The sequence below is a fragment of the Lissotriton vulgaris genome, chromosome 2_1 (genome assembly GCF_964263255.1).
Source record: "Lissotriton vulgaris chromosome 2_1, aLisVul1.2, whole genome shotgun sequence".
Lineage (NCBI taxonomy): Eukaryota > Metazoa > Chordata > Amphibia > Caudata > Salamandridae > Lissotriton > Lissotriton vulgaris.
The window spans coordinates 2063085755-2063108356 of NC_141687.1; the positions used below are offsets into that span (position 1 = coordinate 2063085755).

Below are 22602 nucleotides of genomic sequence, written 5' to 3' on the forward strand. Positions count from 1 at the left end.
GCAACCTCCATTTCCCCCAAGGAGACTAAACTAGCATGAGTGTATTCCCAGATTTGCTCTGGGCACTCCTCTGATCCCATCTGTAGATTTACTGTCCCTGGAGTAGCTGTATTAGGGGATGTAGCCCTTAGGGGCTTTATTGTAGAGGCAGTTTTTGTCTACAGTTAAATGTCCCAACTTTTTACAGTTGTTCTAATAGGCCTTGTTAGGATCAAAGTTCTTCCCCCTATAGGGCTGATGAACATAGGGAATAGTTTGGGATCCACCCACCTGGACAGGTTTTTGGGGCCTTTGGAAGACTCAGACTTTTTATCTTGGGGATTCTCCACACCTTTCCCCTGAGGAGGTTTTGTAACCACCTTCTTTTGGTCACCCCCAGTGGCTGTCCTTGTCACTCTAGTCTTGACCCAATGGTCTGCCTTCTTTTCCAATTCTTGGGGAGAAATTAAACCTAGGTCCACCAAATGCTGATGCAACTTTTCATTTCTGCAATTACTCAAAATGTGTTCCTTCATAAACATATTATAAAGTCCAGTAAAATCGTGCACATTGTGTCCAGTTAACCAACCATCCAGTGTATTTACTGAGTAGTCTACAAAATCTATCCAGGATTGGGTCTGGGTTTTGTGAGCCCTCCTGAACCTAATTGTGTACTCCTCAGTAGAGAGCCCAAATCCCTCAATCAGAGTTTTCTTCATGAGGTCATAAGACCCTGCATCTGGCCCAGAGAGGGTCAGAAGCCTGTCTCTGCAGTTACCAGAGAACAGTTCCCACAGGAGTGCCCCCAGAGAGGTTTCTTTAGTATTCTGATAAAACAAGCCCTCTCAAAGGCTGTGAACCACTTGGTGATATTATCAACTTCTTCAAACTTGGGGACAATCCCTTTGGGGATTTTAGGATGATAAAATTGCTCTTTATCCTTATTATTGGTATTGCTGCCACCAGAGATGGGGGCTAAGCCCATCTCTTTCCTTTCTTTTTCTAGAGACAGGAGCCTGGTCTCTATGTTTAATCTCTTGGCCAACTTTGCTAAGAAGTTGTCCTCTTCATTGGGGATCTCCCCAATGGCTTCTCTGGGGCCCAGTCCACCTGTGTGGTTTTCAGGCTCCCAGAGGTTGACTCTTGGAGTTAAGGGTGTAGAGACCCTTACTTCCCTAGAGATGGGGGGTGGGGTGAGGGGTATTGTCCTCCTCCTCTTCTTCCTCTGAACTGACGTCACCCTGTTCAGAGGGGTGGCCTTTTGCATACTCAGCCAGGAGCTCCTTGAGCCCTTGTTTGGTTGAATGCAGGCCCATGATTATTTTTTAAGTTTACATAGGGACCTCAATTCCTTGAAATTCAAGTGCAAGTAAGGTTTGAGGTCAAGCTCATCAACCAGGTCCATGTTATCTTCACCAACAGCTGGGTTCTGTTGAGACATTCTAAACTGACAGTTCTAACCCTCTACCCTAACTATAGTGACTTTTTATTTTTCTGGAATTCTAATGGGATTTATTCAAGGCCCTATCAGACTTTTAGTATTTTGGAAAATTCAATCTCGGAATTCTAAAGGCAATTTATGAGTTCTGTTGTGTGATCAGATGGTAACCAAGTAGTCCAACAAATGCAAGTTTGTATCCCACCGCTGCTACCAATGTGAGAAAGTGGCTCTATATATACTGAAAAAGAATAAGGTACAGTATGTATAGTCCACAAACCCCAGAGGTATAACAGAGGTTAAAGCCAGGTGTGACCTTACTCTCTAAAGTGGTAGCTTGGTCGAGCAGTAAGGCAGTACCCGAGGACAGTGTAATGCATTTGTTGTACACACTCAGTCAGCAAAAGGTTTCACACACTCAAAGACTGAACTCCAGGCCAATTGTTTTTATATCAAAAGATATAGTTGTTTTAATTCTAGAACCAACAGGTATCAAAAAATATACTGTTCTCAAAATGAGAGGTCTAAGATGAGTACTTTGCAGAAAGGCAATACACTTTGTAAAGACAATAGGTACAGGTGTTGCAGTAGGCAACACAATTCTACACACAATTTGGCATTGAGCTCAATGGAATTTCTTATATAAACACAGTTGATTACTTTGTAGATTACTTTGGTAATTCCAGGACTGGCTCCTAGGTTGAGTCCTGGGGTCTTAGCTGAAAACAGTTTTGCAAAAATGTTTTAGGTATTGTAGTAATTTTTCAAGAATAAAAAGCTATTTTAAAAGTTCACACTTAAAAACTTTTCAACAGGAATCTGGCAATGTTATCCAATGGGAGAAAATTCAGATTGCAGGTAAAGTACGATCTCGTTACTTTTGTAATCCAGTACTGGTCTCCTGGGGCCAGCACTGGGGTCTCAACTCAAAACAGGTAAGTAATTACGTTTCAGTATTTAGTATGATTTTTAAAGAATATTCCTAGTTTTCAAAAGTAGACACTTAAAAGAAATTTCATAGTAAAGCAGACAATGGATTGCTATGGAGAAAATACAAGTTACTAGTAAACCCGATAAGGATTACTTTTGCGGTTCAGAACTGGGCTACAAGGTACAGTACTGGCTTCTCCCCTGATTACAAGTGAGTACTTCGGAATTCAGGTGATTTTATATGAATATTTTTAGTTTCCAAAACTTCACACTTAGAAGATTTTTCGAGTCAAACCAGTCAATGTTATCCAATGGCACGTGAGTGAGTTATCAGTTTCCAGGTGAGTACTTGGCTGGTGAAGTTAGGGTTCTGGGCATAGACTCAGGGGTCCCCCAGGGTCAGGTAAGTACAGTTGGTTCACCCCCAGCGACAAAGGGGTGGCTGTGTGCAGAGGTAGTTAGGCCCAATGTTATCCAATGAGGGAAAGGGGGCCTTCGGTTGGTGGCTGCTGGCTAGCAGGCCACGCGGCTGTAGGAGCTGGGCGCCTGGTCACTTGCCCAGGGCAAATGGAGAAGTAGGATAGCGCACAGGTTGCACTGCCAGGGGCACTTGGGCGGCTGGGTGCAGGGTGCTTTTGAGCCGTCTGGCGCTCGATGTTATTCAATGAGGAACTTGAAAATGGAACAAAGGCTGCAGACTCGGGACAAAGGATCTTCTGGAGCGATCAACACTTCGAGGGGTAAGTTGGGGTCTTGGAGGATAGGTAAGCACCCAGGAGTTGGGCACAGGGGGCCGTGGGGCGCCGGGTGCAGGGGTGTCTTTTGAGGTAGGGAAATCCTAACTCCTGCTGGTCGCGGTCGGAGGGGTCCTCTGTCCTGAGGCTGCAGGCATCGTCGGGGTCGTCGAGGAGGGTGTTTGGGCACTGGACTTCGGGTCCCAGTCACCAGGAGGATATCCGCGTGGTCCTGGATCACTCGGGCACGGGCCTGGCTCGGCGGGTGCAGAGTGGGTTGGTCCGGAGCTTCCTGGCTGGCACCAGGGGTGTTGTTGCAGCAGAGCCTCTGCTGATGGGAGTCCCAGGCTTTAAGAGGGTCAAGGCAGGCAGGTCCTCTGGGTGTCCCGAGGTTGCTGTCCGCAGGAGTCGCCGGAATTAGGCAGGACAGGTTCCAGGATCGACCGGCCGGTAGGGCTGGGCCAAGTCAGTTGTTGTCGTCCTGTTGTTAGCAGCTGCACAGCGGGTCTTCTTCCTCTTGATCTTCTTTTCCTTTTTTTATTGGGATCTAAGGAAGGAAGATTCAGGGGCTAGCACCTCGCCCAGGATGTGCATTGTTGCAGGCCCAGGAGAGTGGTGGGCTCTCCACCCAGGGGTCCAGCAACATGTCTGCTGTGTGGCAGCCTCTGCAGCCACTCAGCTCAGACATGGATTGTGGTTAGGTTTCAGGGGGAATCTCTAAGATGCCCTCTGTGGTGCATTTCTCATTAAATCCCACACAGGCATCAGTGTGGATTTAATGTGCTGAGAAGTTTGATACCAAACTTGTCAGTCTTCAGTGTAGCCATTATGGTGCTGGGGAGTTCGTAATGTCGACCTCCCAGCACCATATACTCTTAATGGCATCACTGCACTTACAGTGCCCAGGAATGGCCCTGGGTACTGTAGGGGCACAGGGCTCATGCACCTGTGCCCTCACCACTGGCATAGGGCACCCAGCTAGAGGGGTGACTGATGTATGCCAGGGCAATGGGTTTGTGGGCATGGCACACAGGGATGTGTGCCATGTCGACTCTGTTTAGTTCTGTACTTAGGCACTGTTTAGTTCTGTACTTAGGCACTCAGCCTGCAGAGGCAGCGCGTGGTTGCCAGGGTACAGGGCCCCTAAGGGTGGCACAGTAAGTGGTGCAGCCCTTAGGGGTCTCCTCTGGTCACCAAGCCCTGGGTACCTACGGTACTATTTACATGGGGCTGACAGGTGGCCAGAGATGCCAATTGGGTTTCAGTTTCAACACCGTTTTAGGGAAGGAACACAGGCCCTGGGTACCTGGTTGGCAGGAGCCCAGGGCACACTCCGTCAAGCACATCAGCAGTTACTAAAAAAGTGGGGGCATACCAATGCAAGAAAGATGGCACTTTCTCACAGGGGTCTCCCGAGTCGGTGTGTTCCACCATCCTAAACACCGCAAAGCCTGTCTCCAAATTAGGAACCCACCCGTGTGGCAGTGAACCCTGCTGAGGCGCTGAATATAGGATTGTATGTAGTGAATGGTGCCCCATGAGCAGCCTCTCCCCTAGCCCACCACTTGTTAAGAATCAGCAGATGCGAGACTTGGTAGTACGAGAGAACCTCTGAGGATGCTAGCCCCCCACAGTATGTGGACAAGAAGCATGTGCGAAGAGCTACTCGCATCTTTCCTCTCTCCCACAGAAACTGCCCAAGCTCAGCATTCACCTGTCTGAACCATCAGGTCGGGATCAGATATGGATGATGTTGCAACTGATAGAGGAGCCGGGGAAGCGCCACCATCTTAAATATCGCTGATCTGCCATAAAGTGAGAGGGGCAAACGGGACTTGGTTTTGTTCCCACACCGGGACCAAATTACGTCCCGGATTCGTTCCCACACCGGGACCAAATTACGCTTCCAGGAGATTGCAGAAACATCTGTTAAGAACACACCCAGGTATTTCAGCCCCCCCACCGCCAACTGAACCGATGATGTCCACGCATCCATTCCCGTTTGATCCCCCAAGATCCATAGTGTGGACTTACTGGTATTCATATAGAGTCTTGACTTCTCCCCAAAGATTTGCATAATGCGCTGTAGATGCGGCCCGTCCTGTCTACAGCGGTAAGGAAGAAAAGAACATCATTCGCATATAATGCGATCCTATCGGATAAACCCGGCGCCCAGTCAAATCCCCGAATCTGCGCATCTATACGTACCCATGCAGCTAAAGGTTCCATAGCTCGTGCAAATAAATATGGAGACAGGGGGTAGCCCTGACACGTGCCCTGCCTGATGGAAAACATGGATGAGATCACCCCAGCAACCCGCACCGACGCCATCAGATGTGTATACAGGAGCGTTAAATAGGAAAGGAAGCGCGGTCCAAAATTGAGTGTGCGCAGCAAGGCAAAGAGATCAACCCAACTCAGGGAGTCAAACACCCTGTCCATGTCGGCCAATAAGAGCGCCCATAGTTCCCCCAACCACCGAATAGTCGCCAGTGCTATGTGCGCTCGCATGATGTTGTTCCTGGTCACCCTCTGGGGCATGAACCCAGCCTGGTCAGGGTGTACCAGAGTGGAAATGTGAGGTAAGAGGCGATTGTCCAAGGCCTTGGCCAGTACCTTGGCCTCCACATTTCAGAGGGAAATAGTTTGATACGAGGCATGCCACCCCCGGAGCCTACCCGGTTTATAAAACACGACGACCTCCGCATGCCTCCAATCAGGGGGAAGTGAGCCCCGTTCCCGATCCTCCTCTACTACAGGTCGAAAGTGGGGGCCAACTGCACAAAGTATTGTCTAAAGAATTCACTGGGGAACCCGTTGGGTCCGGCGCCTTCCCGGGGTTGAGTCCCCCCAGGGCCGTGCACAGTTCTTCATCCATCAGTGGTAGCTCCAATTGTCCCTTCCTCTCATCTGAGATGGTTTTTGGGGGTAGGTCAGTTATAAATGTATCTATGACGGCAGCCGATAGGCTTTCTTTAGGGGCATATAGGTCTGCATAATAGGCGGAAAAACTTTCCGCGATGGCCAGGGGTTCTGCAAGTGGTTCACCCACCGGAGCCAGAACGCTCAGGAGGGCCTGAGACTGGAAAGTTCCCTGGTAGAGTCGATGCATCTTGCTGGACTTGTCTCCCCATTGATACACCCTGCTACCCGTCGCCAACCAGGCTTGGTCGGCCTCATCCAGCAAAAGAGCCACATAGTTCTGTTGGGCCATCAATAAGTGTCTCCTAGACTGGCTGCACTCTGCCTCCCAGCTCTGACGTTCAAGCGCAACTATTTCGGTCTCTTCTCACAGCAGCTCCTCCCTACACTCCCTACGGGCTGCTGCGCACCAGGAAATATCCACACCCCTCAGTGTCGGTTTCATTGCCTCCCACAAACTCTCCGCGCTAGGGACAGGCCCCACATTGGCCGCCAAATATTGATCGATGGCTCACTCATACATTCTTTGTGGGGCTTCTTTTTTTGACATCATGCTGGTCACATGGGCAAGGCCTTCTTCGGGTGACCTTGTTGATCGGGCCATAGCTCGTCGACATCGTCCTGCCCCTAATGATCCGCTCTGTCTGTCCCTTCATCCTAGGGCTCAGGGCCCAGTTGTTCAGGGAGCCTTCAACTTAGTCTTCCTCCGCCCTGCCTCTGTTGCCTCCCACCAGTGAGTCTAGGTGGTTAAACGCATGTGGTTGCCAGCTTTTTGCCTCTGCCAGTGCTGGCATCCGTGCCTTGAATACAGCTTGCGTGTTCGCATGTGCATCCTCTTCTCTTTGGGACTTGGTCGATGCACTTCTACCTTCAATTTCAGAAAGCCCCCAGGTTGAATTAATCCGCCTTCTGCATGATAGCAGGGGAATGGTGCAGTTCTCCCTCCGCTCGTCTCTTGACGCCACTGACTCTGTGAGACGAGCTCTTGCTCGGTCGGTGGCTTTGCGCCGCCATGCTTGGCTGCGCGACAGTTATTTCCCGGACAATGTGCAGGATGCTCTTAGGGATCTGCCTTTCAATGGCTTGGACCTTTTTGATAGCCATGCAGATTCAGCGGTCTCCCGCCTCATGTCAGGGCTACCGTGACTCTTGTGGCCCGCCCTTTTTTACCTCATCAGTATTATTTTATTCTGCGTAGGCGATGTTGCCTGGTTGGTCTGATTTTGTACATGTCCCGGTACTCTGCGTAGCACCCGGATAGTGTAGGCGGTGGTTCCGCCATCTCAGTATTCTTTACGTTCTGCCGGACGGCTGATTCGGTCTTCCCTTTCTGTCCTCTGAAAGTGTGCTTTGCCCAAGAGGACTCCCCCTGGCAGGGGTTGACACTTACCCTATATGGAGTATTAATGGCTATTCAGGGACTGCCTTAGCACGTTCCTATAGAGTTTTTCACCCCAATCTTGCTGTGGGTTGTTCAGTTCATACGCCCTATCCTTTTTTAGGTCCAAGATACAACCATTATGTGGTACTCTTCGTGTTGATGCAACCTTGGAATGCACACTGGTATGATTGCTATCATAGGGTGTTTGCGTTGATTCTTCCATTTCTGTGACTCTGCTTCTCCCCTCCCGTTTAAGAATTGGTGTGAACAAACTCACTTCTGTGGAGCTGGTTCTCCCCTCCTGTTTAAGGACTCGGTGAACAAAAAATTTCGTACTTCAGCCCTAACAGGGCTTATATTTCCAGGTGGCGGTTTGTCATGTACCTTTCTACTGCACTTTGCCTTGTGACCCCGTTTTCGGGGCACTTTTCCAACAGGAGTTTTTACGCATTTCCCTGCTTTCTGAACAGGTGTTTTACACACTTCAGCTTGGATTCCTGCTGTACCACTCTCAAGGGAAGTGTTCTCTTTAGGATACTCGCTTCTTGAGTCCCTGGGCCATTCGATTGGTCCTGACTGTTTCCGACTGTCGTGTCTAGCTCTGGACCCTCCTCTATCTTGCAGGGGACTGTTGCTCCTCCCGGGTGAAGGGCTGATGTGGCTTTCTAGTCTGGACATTGTTCTTTCCACTTCTGCTTCATCATATCTGTTGGTACTTTAGCGTCCTCTGTGTTACGCTTCATTTCTAGGCATCTTTCTTGCCTCTCTATCTGCTGTGGTGTTACACAGCACAATCGTGCTGTCAACATTCCTTCATTCGGTGTCCGTGGTCATTGACTCTGTCAACTCGCCTACCTGCTCTTATAAGGATGTGCAGCTTGCTCGTGCCTCTTTTTGCCGGTTGCCTTCTGGCGATGGTGTCTCTCGCATCTGGGCTACTCACGCACCCCTACAGGAGGGGTTCTTGTTCTACCTTGTGTGGTTCTACCATCCGCACGGCCTGCTTCTGTTTCGTCCAGTCTTCCACTTGACTATCATTCTTACTTTAGTCCTGTTTTGGGTGCTTCTGATGGTTGCCGTCAGCCCTTTTGCTTGCCTCATGACAGAGTGACTCTCCAATGGCATTTCTTCTGTTCCTGCTCCTACTGGCACTTTATGTTCGTGGGTCAGCATCCTGCCAATACGGTACGAAATGAATTGAAAGGACCAATTATTAAGCACGATAGCTACCCTCCGGCGTATTAGCGCTATGGACAATACGTGCAGGTAAAACAATTAAAGATTCTTCGATTTTATTGAAAAGTAAGGTTTTTAAGTGTTTACGGAACAAAAGTAAGTTGGGCTCTGATCGCAGATGGAGGAGGAGGGAGTTCCAGCGTTTGGCCGAGTTACAAGAGAACAACCGGCCCCCACATCTGGATCTCTTGATCCTAGGAACTGTGGCGAGTAGAGAGGATACCGATTGGAGCTGTTTGTTCGGATGGGAGGGGGTGATCAGTGAATAATTGATGACATCCCCCGGTTTCCAGAAGACTAGGTGAGCAATGCACAGGGACTTGAAATTGATTCTTTCCCCGATTGGGAGCCAGTGGAGGCTCTTTAGACCGGGGATCTGAAGCAATGTGCGGGCAGCGCAGTTTTGTATGATCTGAAGCTTGCGCAAGGTGGTTTGGGGGGGCCCTAAGTAGAAGGCATTTCCAGATGAGACAGAATGAGACCCTGGACCATAATCTGTTTTGCCCGGAAAGTCAGCAGGGGGAGAATCTTCTGAAGAAGCCTGAGTAGACTGAAACAAGTGGCTGATAGTTTGGCTGCTTGGCAATTGAAATTGAGGGACTTATCCAACCAGATGCCAAGGCTCTTTATTGTGTCCTTTAGTATGGGGTAAGAGCCAAGGCAGGCGGGCCTCAGTGAGTTGATCGTTGACTTGGGGGGTTTGCCTAAGAGCAACAGCTCAGTTTTGTCTCCGTTTCGTTTAAGACATGAAGATGTCATCCATTTGGTAACTTCTTCTGAGCAGTCCCTCAGGTTGTTATGCGCTGAGCCTGTGTCTGACTGTTTGAGAGCCACCACTAGCTGAGTGTCGTCGGCATATGTGTGTATAACAGTGTTTTTTTCACTGTTGTGCATACTGGACTGGCATGTGTTGACTCTGTCATACCAGTTGTCTTCCCTCTGGGTTTTGTTTGCGGTCAGCACGTCAGATGCTACGGGTCCTTCAGCCCCTGGGTTCAGTTCCACTTCTTGTGAAGTCATGAACTTTCCCTTTCACACAGACATATCTACCGTATGTTTTCTTTTCCTCACCCGGTATGCATACATGGGTTTTCATGCTGTAGTACCTTTGCCTCCCAATGTTTTTTGCTCTTTCTGAGCTTCATGGTCTGGTGTGGCTGCACTGGTTGCTGTCCTCCCCCTGGGTTGTCACCTTGTTGACAGCTCTGTTGCCTCAGAAACTTATTGGGGTTCAGTCACAGACCCGCCTTCTCTATGGGTATGACTTTAGTACCTATTCTAAGTTAAGGAATCTGCGGCTAGACGTCTCTATCAGATGAACGAGTTACTTTACTTCGGTAACGATGTATCTGGTAGAGACATAGTCTAGCCGCAGATTCCTTAACATCCGCTCAACTTCCCCATTCTGCGAGGACCTTTTCAGCTTTCTATGCTCGCCTCCCTTCAGGTGGCTTGATCCCTCTGCAGGGTGGTGCTTTCACTTCACTCCCGCACAGGATGCTGATACTTCATTCTGTTTTCCTAGCTATACTCCGCCCAGGCTCATACGTGGGTGGTATGCTCATGTGTCATGTATCCTTTCCACCCCTACTCTCTGGGTTGTACGGTGTGGGTTCTATTTGTGTTTTTACCCACCTCCCGCTCTCCTTGTTTCTATCGTCTTGGGGTCTCTTACCACCCCTGTGCTCTATTGGTTTGAAGTCTATTGGCGCTGCCACAATTTATAGGTCTCTTCTTGGGGATACACTGTCTCTTTCTGGTGACGTCATCTGCTCAGTTGTCCTGGCTCCTGTGTTCCGGACTTGTTGTCCTTCACAGTTATACATTAAGGTTACGGACTTCCTGTCGTCTGCATGATGTTGTTTACATCTTCATAACCTCCAAGGGTGGTTGGCCTTCATTTTTGCGGGTTTGCTCTCCAGAGCTGTGCCCTGCTATTTTCCTTTACTAGTTTGCAACATACAGTGCCTGGCACTTTACTTTATGGTGCTGTTTTCACCATTCCATGTCCTTTCATCATTTTCGTACACTGTTCCCATATTCTAACAGTTTTTTGTTGGTGGCTCCGTGTTGTGGTGCGAAAAAGTTTCTTTGACGAAAACTGACATCAGTGCGCCGGGAGGGGCAAATATGGCTCAACTGACATCGCGTCCGTGGACCATGTCAGGGCAGAGCCTTGTGCCACCGCCCCCCGGCGCGCAGAGGTGCTGCTGCCGAAAGTTTTCCAGACCCAGTCTTACGCCTGGGGATATTCTAATTTAAGGAATCTGTGGCTAGACTATGTCTCTACCAGATACATTGTTACCGAAGGTAAGTTACTCGTTCATCAGGTCATAAAGCAACAGCAAACAGGTAATATTTATGGCCTACGTAGTTGTCTTTCTTTAGATTATTTTCCGGCTCATACAGGGATCATTGTGGTTAATGTAGTTTTATTTTGAAATAATGGATACTAATAAAAACAACAGCAAGGAAAGACTGCAATATAGAACATCTGGTCTTGTAAGAAACCTTTATTCTCAGTACTCTCTTCACTGAGTTCTTTCTTTAAAATCCTTTTGTTTGTCCTTAATATTATCCTCCATGTGCATAATTTTACTGCAAGGTATTTCAAATTAACTCCACTCCTGACAACGTTTTTATATGAAAGTGTTATGATGCATTTTTAATCCCTTTCACTTGTAATGAAATAGTCTTGTATTTCAAAACATTTTAACATCATTAAAACCCAAGTATGTCTTTAGAACATTCGTTTTTTTTGATGGATTATGTTAGAAATACATTTTTCTAATTGTACCCATTGTTATTTATAGTGTGGCTCAAATACACAGTTGCTTCATGTCTTCCAAGAAGATTTCATTTTGGGATACAAGTGTCATAAGGAGGAGGAGAAATTGAGGGGAGCAGAGGTATTCTTCCAGCCGTCACAAGGTGCGGTATCGTATTCTGATACTAACTTTTTATGAACTAATTTCCTTATTTATATGGTTGGATGTTTTATTTGTTGAATTTTCCAATTTCTCCAGTTTAGGCAGAAACTGATCCTCTTAAACTATTCTTTAATAAGTAAATCTGCATCCACTTGTTTATTGTTGGTCAGCATTTCTATAGCCCACAAATGGGCAGCACTATTCTTCAAGCAAGGACAGGAGTGAAGAGCTTAAATCTTAATCTGGAAAGGAATGCAGTTATTCTGTCACACATTCTTGTCAAATGAATGATGCAGCAGCCTCCTGAGTGAATTAAAATGCTTTGCAGATGTTTTGTTGTAAATAACTGCTGCATAGGGCCATACAATATTTAACAATGCGGTGTGACTCTGTATACGTCACACATTTTGCATGGTCCTTGCAATCTGAGAAACAATTTAGCAGTATCAAAGTGGAGATTACCTTTGTTCCGCAGTAGCCTTGACATTGGGTACTAGAGCTGAAATGCAATGATGAGCTCCTATCCCATTCTTCGAGTAGATTGGTCCGGCAACTGAACATCGCTTGAAAGAAAAGGACATACAATGTATTACAGTTGCAATAAAAATGGAACCCTACCCTAGTTATTTTGACTGCAAGAATACCACTTTATTAATACCTGAAACGTATAAATAGATGTTCAGTAAAATTAGTAGGAAAGCAATTTGAATAACTCAAATCGAATACAACAAAATAGCACTAGGAAATATTGTTGCAACACTGCTCCTTAACGCCAGTGGCACTCAATGCATACTGTTCACAAGCTCCGTCTGTTCATAATACAAGAGTGTACAGATGACAGTGATGTTTCTTTGATGGTGAAAGCACTGTTTAGGGTGTTGAAATCGCATGCAACATAGAACACTAATGATTGTATAGAGTGGAATCAAATCTTTGTGTTCTCAGTATTAACAATGAAATCTGGGAAGGGAAGGGCCGGCTGGAGCCAGAGGTGGCTTGATATTGTTTAGTTCCTGATCAGGACCCACTTTAGCCGCCCACTCACCCTCACTTGGGGGCATGAAAACCTCATCCATTGAGGTACATTTTCAGGATGTGGATGTTGTGATCAGAGCTTTATCGGAACGGATTGTCAGCTGCGGTTTCTCGCCCTTGCCCTGCTAAATTGCTATAGTGCATGGAGAACAACCTGTAGCTGAGTTGCTGCTGATGGCCATACACTCCTGCTGGTGCCAGGGGATGGAGCCCTGGCAGTGTCCATCATTTAAAGATTAGGGAAAAAACGACGCATGTGATGTTCTCCCTACTTGTGTAGTCCCTTAGAATCTATGACTGGAAGAAAAGGGTAAAAGATGCATTTGCATCATGGGGTAGTAACTTGAAGACCAATTTGAGAGATCCGACTTTTGATTCTATAGAGGACACAGAAAAGATAGGTAGAGAAAAACCCTTCTTAAGTAAAATGTCTTCATTTTTATTTTAGTGTGAAAATGAGTACAATCGGAGGTACAGGCAAAGATTCGAGGAAAGAAATTAAGGGTCTAACAAGTAGAGTTTTAGTCGTGGAACAAAGGCAGGCATTAACTGTGACTCAAATGCATGCAGTTGAGCACAGTTGGACTAGGAATGCTTAATACCTGAAGGAGATGGTGTCCTTCAAGACAGATATGTGACCCTAGTTAACCAACGAGGCGGCACCTATATCCTGGTGCTGGTTTTGCCTTCTTCTAGGACATCTGATTTTATTTTGTATTTATTTATTTTTTGAAGCTTATAAAGCGCACAGCAACCCCCAAGAGGGGTGGCCCGGCGCTAGTGTCAGGCAGCAGTTGAGGAACCAGACAGGGTCTAACGGTTGGAAAACAGCCAGGTCTTTCATGCATGTCGGAAGAGCGTCTCCGACTCGGCCGACCGCAAGGAGGGAGGTAGGCTGTTCCAGGTTTTGGCCGTGATCACAGCAACGGCTCTACCATGCATTCGAATGCGCCGGAAGGTTGGAGTAGCCCGAAGGCGGAGACTGTTTGATCTGAGGACACGGCTGGACTGGATGTGCTTGAGTCGAGCTCTAAGATAGACTGGGCCGTGACCCTGAAGCGATCTGAAAGCCAGGATGAGAGACTTGAATTGGATGCGTTTGGTCATGGGAAGTCAATAGAGTTTCCTTAAGTGGGGAGAAATTGAGTGGCAATAAGGGATTTTTCAAATCAGCCTTGCAGCCGCGATTTGAACGAGCTGCAGACGTTTCAGATAAGCTTGAGCTCCCACATAGAGACTGTTTGCCTAGTTGAGATGGGAGATGATCAGGGCATGGATGATGGTACGACAGGACTCCGTGGGCAGAAAGTGAATGAATTTGCGGAGCATATGCAGCTTTCCAAAGCAGGCCAAGGAAACCTGACTGATTTGGGATTTACACAATAATTCATTATTAAAGCGGAACCCAAGGTTCCTAGCTGAGTTCACCGGCTTGAGAGGGGGATTCAGCTCAGATGGTCACCACAATGATGTGGGAGGGGGGCTTGTTTGATTGAAAAATAGCACCTCAGTGTTGTCCGAGTTGAGTTTCAGTGTGTTCTGTGACATCTAAGTGGAGCTATTACATAAACAGTGCCTGAAATTGACAAACTCTGCCTCGGAGGAGTCATCGAACGAGAACACCAGTTGTGTGTCGTCAGCATAGGAGATCACTCTTATCTCACAGGATTCAACCAGTGCCACCATGGGGTGAGCTAGACATTGAAGAAGAGGGGTCTCAGGGCAGAGCCCTGGTGGACCCCACAATGTTAGGGTTTTTCCTCGGAGACAAAAGTTTGGAGCGATACTTGTTGAGTGCGGCCACTCAGAAAGGATTGAATCCAGGACAGAGGGGTACCCTGGAGCCCAAGGTTGTGGAGTCTCTATAGCGAGATAGAGCGAGACCGTATAGAGTGCCGCGGACAGGTCGAGGAGCACCAGCATGGCTGATCTGCCTGAATCCACATGTTCGCGGACGGTCTCAGAGACTTCAATGAGGGCAGTTTCCGTACTGTATCCAGATCTAAACCCAGACTGGGAGTCGTGGAAATGACTCCTGGATTCAAGATAACTAAACAGCTGTTCTTGAACTAGCTTCTCCAAAACATTGGCTGGTGCTGGAAGAAGGGAGATGGGACAGTAGTTTTTAAAAACAGACTGGTCCGCATCCATTTTTTTTAGGATAGGTACTAAGAGGGCCTGTTTCCAGATAGAGGGGAAAAGTACCCTATCTCAGGGAGGAATTCCCGATTCGGTTCAGTGGCGTATTTATCAGGGGGGCTAAGGTATTAAAGATTTGCGCCGGGCAGGGATGCTTAGGTGATCCATATTTGCAGGCGAGGAGTTTATGAAGTGAGGTGTCAGTGGGGATAGGGTGGAAGGAGGTCAGTGCATCGCCGGAGGCCGTCGCAGTGACAGGGATAGGGGAAGGTGAAGGTGAAGATGGGGCAAACGATGAGTAGATGCTCTTGTTACCTGTGTTATGGGTGTTTTGACTAACTGGATTGGCAAAATGAAAGGGCATTGGAGTTGCTTGCAAAAGTGTACACTTGACTTGTGAAAGCACTGCTGAAGTTCAAAAGAAAACTGTTTTCTTGGGTGTGAATCATTCACTGTTTTTTCCAGATTTTGGCCCATGCACATTGTTTAGTCAAAGAGAACTAATGGCCATCGGACACAAGCTTTTTGCGAAGGGTGTCTGTAGGATACCATGTGCAGTTGAGAAAAAAATGTAAAAAGAAGACTTTTATTTTCCCCAAGGTGGGCTTTGCAAGATCCTACGTGGTCATTGACCCTTTATGCAACGGGTATGAATAAAGGCTGATCTGTGAGCCTCCTGCTCCTACATTGAGATAGGGTGTTGGTGGACTCTCTTGCCGATGCTGGCCAAACCGAGGTCTCTGGATTGTGGTTTCATCTGGAAAGGATCTGCCTGGCAGTTAAAATTAGACTGTTTCTATTGCAGCAGAACCCGAGGCCAAATATGTGCATTAATAATAATCTTTGAAAATCTTCATAGTAGGCATCATGTTAACTGATATAGCTAAAAATGTACTTGTCTTGTTCATTAGCCCCAAAAGTAAATTCCGCTGTTAAAATCGTTTTTTATAATCTTGATAGGTTAGATCCCATCCTTCCCATACTTCTGAAAATAAATCAGTCCCTTATCACAGTTGAAGCGGCAAAATGCCTCTTTGGAATTGGTTTTTTAACATTCTTTAGTGTGGCCTTCCTAAGCCCTTACTCCAGTGATTACAAAGAGCTCAGAATCTGTCTTTTTGGCTTAATGACCTCATACAGTTAATGCACAATAGTAGGAGATTAAACATGTGACCTCAGTATCTTTTGAGGAAATGGTCTCACAATTGCACAGTGAACATCACACACAAATATCACTGGATCGATGGAAGATTCTATGTCAGGACCGGAGGCTTCAGATTATGCATTATTCTCTCTTCGCTTTATTGACATTCAAAAAACACAGCAGCCAGGAAGATAAACAACCTCATCAACAAAGAAAAAACTACAACTCCCTACAACCAGGGAGGCAAGTGAGCCCGTAGTCCTTCCACCATTTCCATCACTTGTATTACATAGTCCCATGTTTGTCTTTCCTCTTCCTCTTTCTTCGCTGCTTCGACAGCCAGATAAGTTCTCTACTGTTCTTTTCTCTGTTTGGGGCCTATTTTGGAGTTGGATGTTCTTTGTTAATTGTCAGGCTATGGAAGGTTACACTAAGTACTACGAGGAAGAGGTGCAGGGTTATTTGCTCTGGGATGACAAATTCTTTGAGGCGGTGGACACCTCAATTTACAGAGTTGTAAATGAGGTTGTTGGTCCAATGGAGCAGCGTCTCTCGAAGAGAAATGTCCAGGAGTGTGCGAAAATAGCGGCAGCGCGTGCGGATCCCTTTGTGGATTCTGCACAGCAGCCTGGGGAGAACCCTCCACCTAATAAAAAGCAGCTCCCCGAAGGGGTGGAAGTGGAGGCTTTTGCGCTCCTTAAGTCCGCTTTTATAGCCTCAGTGGCACCCTCTGTCCCGCCGCCTCCACCGATGGACGCCCCACAAGAGCCCCTGGAACCCCTTCCCCCGCGACGGATGATGGCACACTGGGGGATACTGATGATGAGGCGGGGTCTTCAGAGCCTTGGCTTCCGTTAGCGACCCCTTCAACCTCCGCCGCTACAGCATAGGCGGATTATGACATGCTCAACCCTGATGAGATCATGCACCCTCGTTCGGCGGCTTGGGTTCCTGGCGATAAGGTGGCCAGATTTGTGGTTAGCAGACTCCAAAAGCCCTTGGAGAAGGAGGCTCGAGGCTGTCTTTGTGCAAAGTGCCCCAGATCCTCGTTGGAGAACAAGATTGCCTTCACACCGGAGCTGGACCCTAAGATCGCCACATTCATGGCTAAGTTCTCGAAGGATCCCAGGAAAGGTATTGACAGGTCCTGGTGATCCTGTCAAGATAAATTACTCAATGCCATCGGTCCAATGACTAAAATACTTGACATGGCTGAAGAGGCGAAGGTCTTGGGGTCCCCCATTTCTCCCGAAGTCCTTTCAAATTGGGCCCAACGTGCTATTATCTTTATGGGCAATGCTAATTGTGCTCTGTCCATCGAGCGCCGTCGCTCTCTTTTGATTAAATTACATCCCAAACTTGGGGATCTGGCCTCTTCAGAGGCAGGAGCTGTTGCACAGGGAGGCCTTTTTGGCGTTCCCTTTATTAAGGAGCTGGGGAAATTTGTTGTAACCTTCACTTTACTGAACAAAGCCCAGTCCATTATCAAAAAGGTCTTTAACCAGCAGGTTTTCCGTGGGGCCAGGCGAGACAGGGACCGCTCTTCCGGCCATGATTCCAACAAATCTCCGGCAAGGGAAAAAGCTCTGGACGCGGACAATATAATACTTCCGCAAACTATACTAACTTCTACCCAACGCAAGGACAAAGATTCCGAGGACCCGGAGGTTTCAAGACCAACACTGCCGGCAATTCCAATGGTAAGTGTGCTACCAGCAGCTCAAGTGCGCATTGGGGGTCGGCTAGCGGAATTTCGGGGCGCTTGGGCAGATATAACTTCAGACGCATGGGTTCTCCAGACCAATTAGGGCTTTCATATAGAGTTTCACGGGGACCCGCGACAAGAGGCTCTTCCTCGACCAATCACTTTCAGTGCCCTAGATGTTCAGTTGATCGACGAAGAGGTCTCCGAGCTGCTCCACAAAGGGGCCATTGCCGATCAACGTTTCACCCCCATGGGTTCCGCAGCAATATTTTCTTGGTGGACAAGACAGGCGGTGGCCGACGTCCTGTTTTCAACCTCAGGGACTTCAACGGCTGGTTGGTTTATTGTCATTTCAAAATGGAGGGGATCCACCTTCTCCGTGACATTCTCTTACCGGCTGACTGGATGGTCCGCCTAGACTTGAAAGATGCCTATCTGGTGGTGCCCATCCATCCACTGCATCGTCAGTTTTTGCAGTTCTGCTGGAAGGACTTGGTGTTCGAATTCATCGCTCTTCCGTTCGGTCTGTCTTCAGCACCATGGTGTTTCACCAAGGTGCTTCATCTGGCAGTGGAGTTCCTCCGCGCTCAGGGCATTCGCATGATCGTTTACTTGGACGATTTGCTGCTCATGGCGCAGTGCCCTCAGACCCTTGCCTCCCAGCTCCAGCAGACTGTGTTTCTGTTGCAAGGTCTGGGGCTCGTGATCAACAAGGCCAAATCATTCCTGCAACCTTCCCAACCGATAACCTTTCTTGGCTTTGTGATAGACTGTCCAAGCGAATCGAAGTCTCCCGTCTCGGAAATGGCAAAGATTTGTCACGAGTTGCGCCAAACGATTTCAAAATCCCACATTTCTTTACGTCACCTGACTCGGATGGTGGGATTTCTTTCCTCTTCTATAGAGGCGATCTTTCCGGGACCCTTGCATTACCGGGCGCTCCAACGCCTCAAGGCATTTCACCTGAGAAAGGGGAAGTCTTACGACCATATTGTTCCCCTCTCTGAGGAAGCCAGGGAGGAGATAACATGGTAATTGTCCCACATGGAGGCCTGGAACGGGCAGGCGATTTTCGGCTCGATCCCGGACCTGGTCATAGAATCCGACGCCAGTCGCTCCGGCTGGGGTGCGCGATGCAGGGATTTTTCCACCGGAGGAGTGTAGTCTGCAGACAAGCATAATCTCCACATCAGTTGTCTAGAACTGTTAGCGGGATCCTTTGCAGTCCGATGTTGGACCAGGGACAGAGTGCAATCTTGTGTCCTTCAGAAGATGGACAACGTCTCCGCGGTCTGGTACGTCAATTGTTTGGGAGGCTTCCGTTCGCTGGCTCTGGCGAATTTGGCAAAGGATTTTGGAACTTCTGTCTAGATCACCACATTTCGGTCACAGCGGAATTTCGGTCACAGCGGAGTATCTCCCGGGCCTGGCCAATCAGATCGCGGACTGACATTCACGCAACTTGTATGATTCCAGTCTCTGGAAATTGGATCTTTCAATGGATCCTGTCTCTGTGGGGCCCATTCCAGTGGACCTCTTTGCCTCCCGCTTGGACAATCAGGTTCCCCGGTTCTTCAGTTGGAGACCGGATCCGATGGCAGTGTCCACGGATGCCTTCCTCCAGGATTGGACCACGGAAGTCGGGTATGCCTTCCCTCCGTTTTCAATGATCACAAGGGCAGCGCCTTAAATCCGCCGACAAGGGGCGGAAGTGTTCATGGTAACACCTTGTTGGAGGTCTGAAGTTTGGTTTCCGATTCTTCTGGAACTTTCTTGGGATTTTCCATTCCTACTCCCCCGGTATCCTCATCTGCTTCTGAACCCGGATGGGATGCCGCACCATCTGATCAGGCGATAAGGCAGGGACAACTCCATCTCATGACGTGGCCTCTTTCAGGTGGCGTTGGTTACTGCCAGGCCTTTTGGAGCCGGCTGCAACCCTCTTATCAAAGGCTTGGGCAGACAGCACCCCGAAACGTTACAAGTCCGCTTGGACAAGATGGCTTTGCTGGTGTGTTCGAAGGGACTTGGATCCCGTGGTCGCGGACGTCGTTCATGTCTTGAATTTTCTGGCAGAGTTGGCATCTGATGGGCTGGCCTATCGCTCAATAAATGTGTTTCGTTCAGTGATTTCTGCAAGTCATTCCCCGCTCGATGGGAAATCATTTGGGGATCACCCTTTGGTCTGTAGACTCTTACGTGGTATTCGGTTGTCTTTGCCTCTGGAGCCTCTGTATTTGGTCCTTTGGGATGTTAATTTGGTTCTGATTCTCTTCATCTTGGCAGCCCAATAAATACTATTCTTTGAATGAATTATCCACAAAATTGGATATGGTGCTATGTTTGATCTCCCGTGCGATGTCCGTGCTTTGGATATTTCAGCGAGAACATTTTCGCCAGAGGGGGTAGTTTTTACAATAGGGTGCCGTACTAAGTCTCATTCTCGAACGGTGTCATACCCAGCTTTTCGGGATACTCCAAAGTTGTGTGTGGTGGATTGTCTCAAGACTTACGAAGACTTGACCCTAGAATTTTGTCCTCCAGTTGAACAACAAATTTTGATAACCACACAAGGCTGTGTCTTCTACAATTGCAAGATGGCTTCTTTGGGTCATGCAAGAAGCGGGAATTGATACGAGACAGTTTGGTGCTCATTCCACTAGAGAAGCCATGGCCTCTAAGGCGTTGCGTTGAGGGCGCCCCTGGAGGATTTGATACAAGCACATTGGTCTTCGGACTCTACGTTTAAAAAGTATTATTTTGAACCAGTTGTAGATGTGGCTCAGTTTGTAGTAAGTAAGCTTTAAACTAGCATAATCTGAAACCTCCGGTCCTGACATAGAATCGGAATTTGCCAAGCAGTGTGACGGTAAGTTCCAATTCTATTAGGGACACGGAGGCGAGGATTATCCCACCCGGAGCACGATAGCTAGATAGTGCAAATCCACCCGTAATGTGGCAAATAATCACTTTTGGTGTTTTTCTTGATGGTTGGTTAAGATTGTGCATCAACTCTTGGTTCTATACGGGCGTTCTTGTGACATTTTACAGATTCTTTAAGTTCTTCATTTCCTGACCTTATCTTGTCCTTCCAGGAAATGATGGGTCGAAACAGCACCAGTGATGATTGGGTGTGACTCGCGAGAAGAAAGAGGAAGAGAAAAGACAAACATGGGACTATGTACTACAAGAGCTGGAAATGGTGGAAAGACCATGGACTTGGTTCCTGGTTGTAGGGAGTTGTAGTTTTTTCTTTGTTGATGAGAGGTTGTTTATCTTTCTGGCTGCTGTGTTTTTTGAATGTTAATAAAGCGGAGAGAGAATAATGCATAATCCTCGCCTCCGTGTCCTTAATAGAATTGGAACTTACCGTTACACTGTTTGGCAAATTCCGATTCTTTTTCATATTTAGACCTTGTTTTTTTGTCACTGCCCTCTATTATTTTGCAGTTGATTAACTCATCATAACATGAATGGAAATGTCACTTTGCCCATTCAGCCACTAATTTCTAGTCTCAGAAAGTCTCTTTTGCATATTATCAATACGGAACAGAGCCCTAGGTACATGGCAAACCGTTAATGACACATTATACTGGAAGACGTTTGTGTCCTGCTGCACCCGAATATAAATCTGTTAGCCTTCAGTTATCTATAAACCTGGGAGTACTATTTTGTATTTATCAAGAGGAGAGAGAGGAGGAAAAAGGAGCTTATTAAGGTCCAGTGTCCGTGCTCCTAATATTAGTATTTTAACAAAAGAGGACAAAGTTCCTATGCAAGGGTGCAAAAAGTCACCCATGCATCGTGGTGCAAAAAGTCACCCATACTTTAAAAAGATAGAAGATAAAGAAAAAGTGATTCCTAGGAATAGAAGACCCATAACTGTGAGAGGGAAAGACACTTTGTTTCCTCTGTTGCCCTCACACACCCCGAAGAGTGTCATGCTTCATCATCGGGCGTTTGCTCCTCGTAGGGCCGGCGCTGCTGATCCCTACGGGTCCCCCGAAGGGTCACTTTGTCGGAGATCTTTTTAGAGGACTGCCGAATGGTGCATGCGGGTGTGCGGGGAGTGGGTCAAAAGGAGGGTAATAAAAATTCGTGCCAGTATTATTTTTAAATTATTTCTTCTATCTTTTTAAAGTATGGGTGACTTTTTGCACAACGATGCATGGGTGACTTTTTGCACTCTTGCATAGGAACTTTGTCCTCTTTTGTTAAAGTCCTATTTTGTATCCATGGCTTCTTTGGCCAGGTCAATTTGCAAACTGTGTTCAAACAATAGCCATTTTCTTCTCTCTCCTACATGGACTTTCTCCGTGTGAATTCAGAAATAGAAACAATGTATTTAGACTATCCAGTACTGTGCTCAATTTGTAAAATATGAAGTGCAGGTGCTCAAATGTTTTACGGAAGCCACACCTACTTGTCCCGGCTCCACCCACTTCCTTTTCTGGCCCCCCTACTTCCTCTGCTGGCTCCACCCACTTACTCTATTGACTCCACCCACATCCTCAACTGGAACTGGTAAAAGTCAGATGTAATACCACATCTGAATTTCAGCAAGGGAGTGTCCTAACAATTACAAACATCGCTCAAAAGTGTTGAACAATCATGGACGTGAAACGCAGTGTTTGGGACCATAATGTAGCGGATGCTTTAATAAAGGGTGACGATTTAGCTCAAAACGTAAGAGTCAGACAATCTCAATGCACAAATAGGTGCAATGTCTGATATTTACATGCTTCATTGCTTGATTTTGCTCTACAGAAAGTGTCATTCATAGCCTTTGAAATGTCACTCATAATTACACTGAAATGACAGAAATTATGAAAGGGGCACTCATAGGAATCTGAAACCTTGGCAGCTGTGCAGCGGGTGTCAATGTCACTGGGCGAATGGTGCACTGCGACGAGAGCAGAAGGACTTCACTACCTGGCAAATTAAACTCTCCACTGAGAGACCAGGCCTCCGACTCGGTTCACGTCACACTTCATACCAAGTAAGTGACAACCCTTCATCACCTACTGAC

General features: G+C 47.4%; 1 protein-coding gene across 2 annotated transcripts in view; it reads left to right on the forward strand.

Annotated features, from left to right (window-relative positions):
* The window catches only part of DMXL2 (Dmx like 2), a 2078996-nt gene that overhangs the window by 366978 nt on the left and 1689416 nt on the right, over positions 1–22602 (forward strand). For both annotated transcript variants that reach the window (XM_086958287.1, XM_086958289.1), the window contains exon 15: positions 11434–11551. In XM_086958287.1, coding sequence (XP_086814413.1) covers positions 11434–11551 — 118 coding nt within the window. The remainder of the gene's footprint in view (positions 1–11433; positions 11552–22602) is intronic.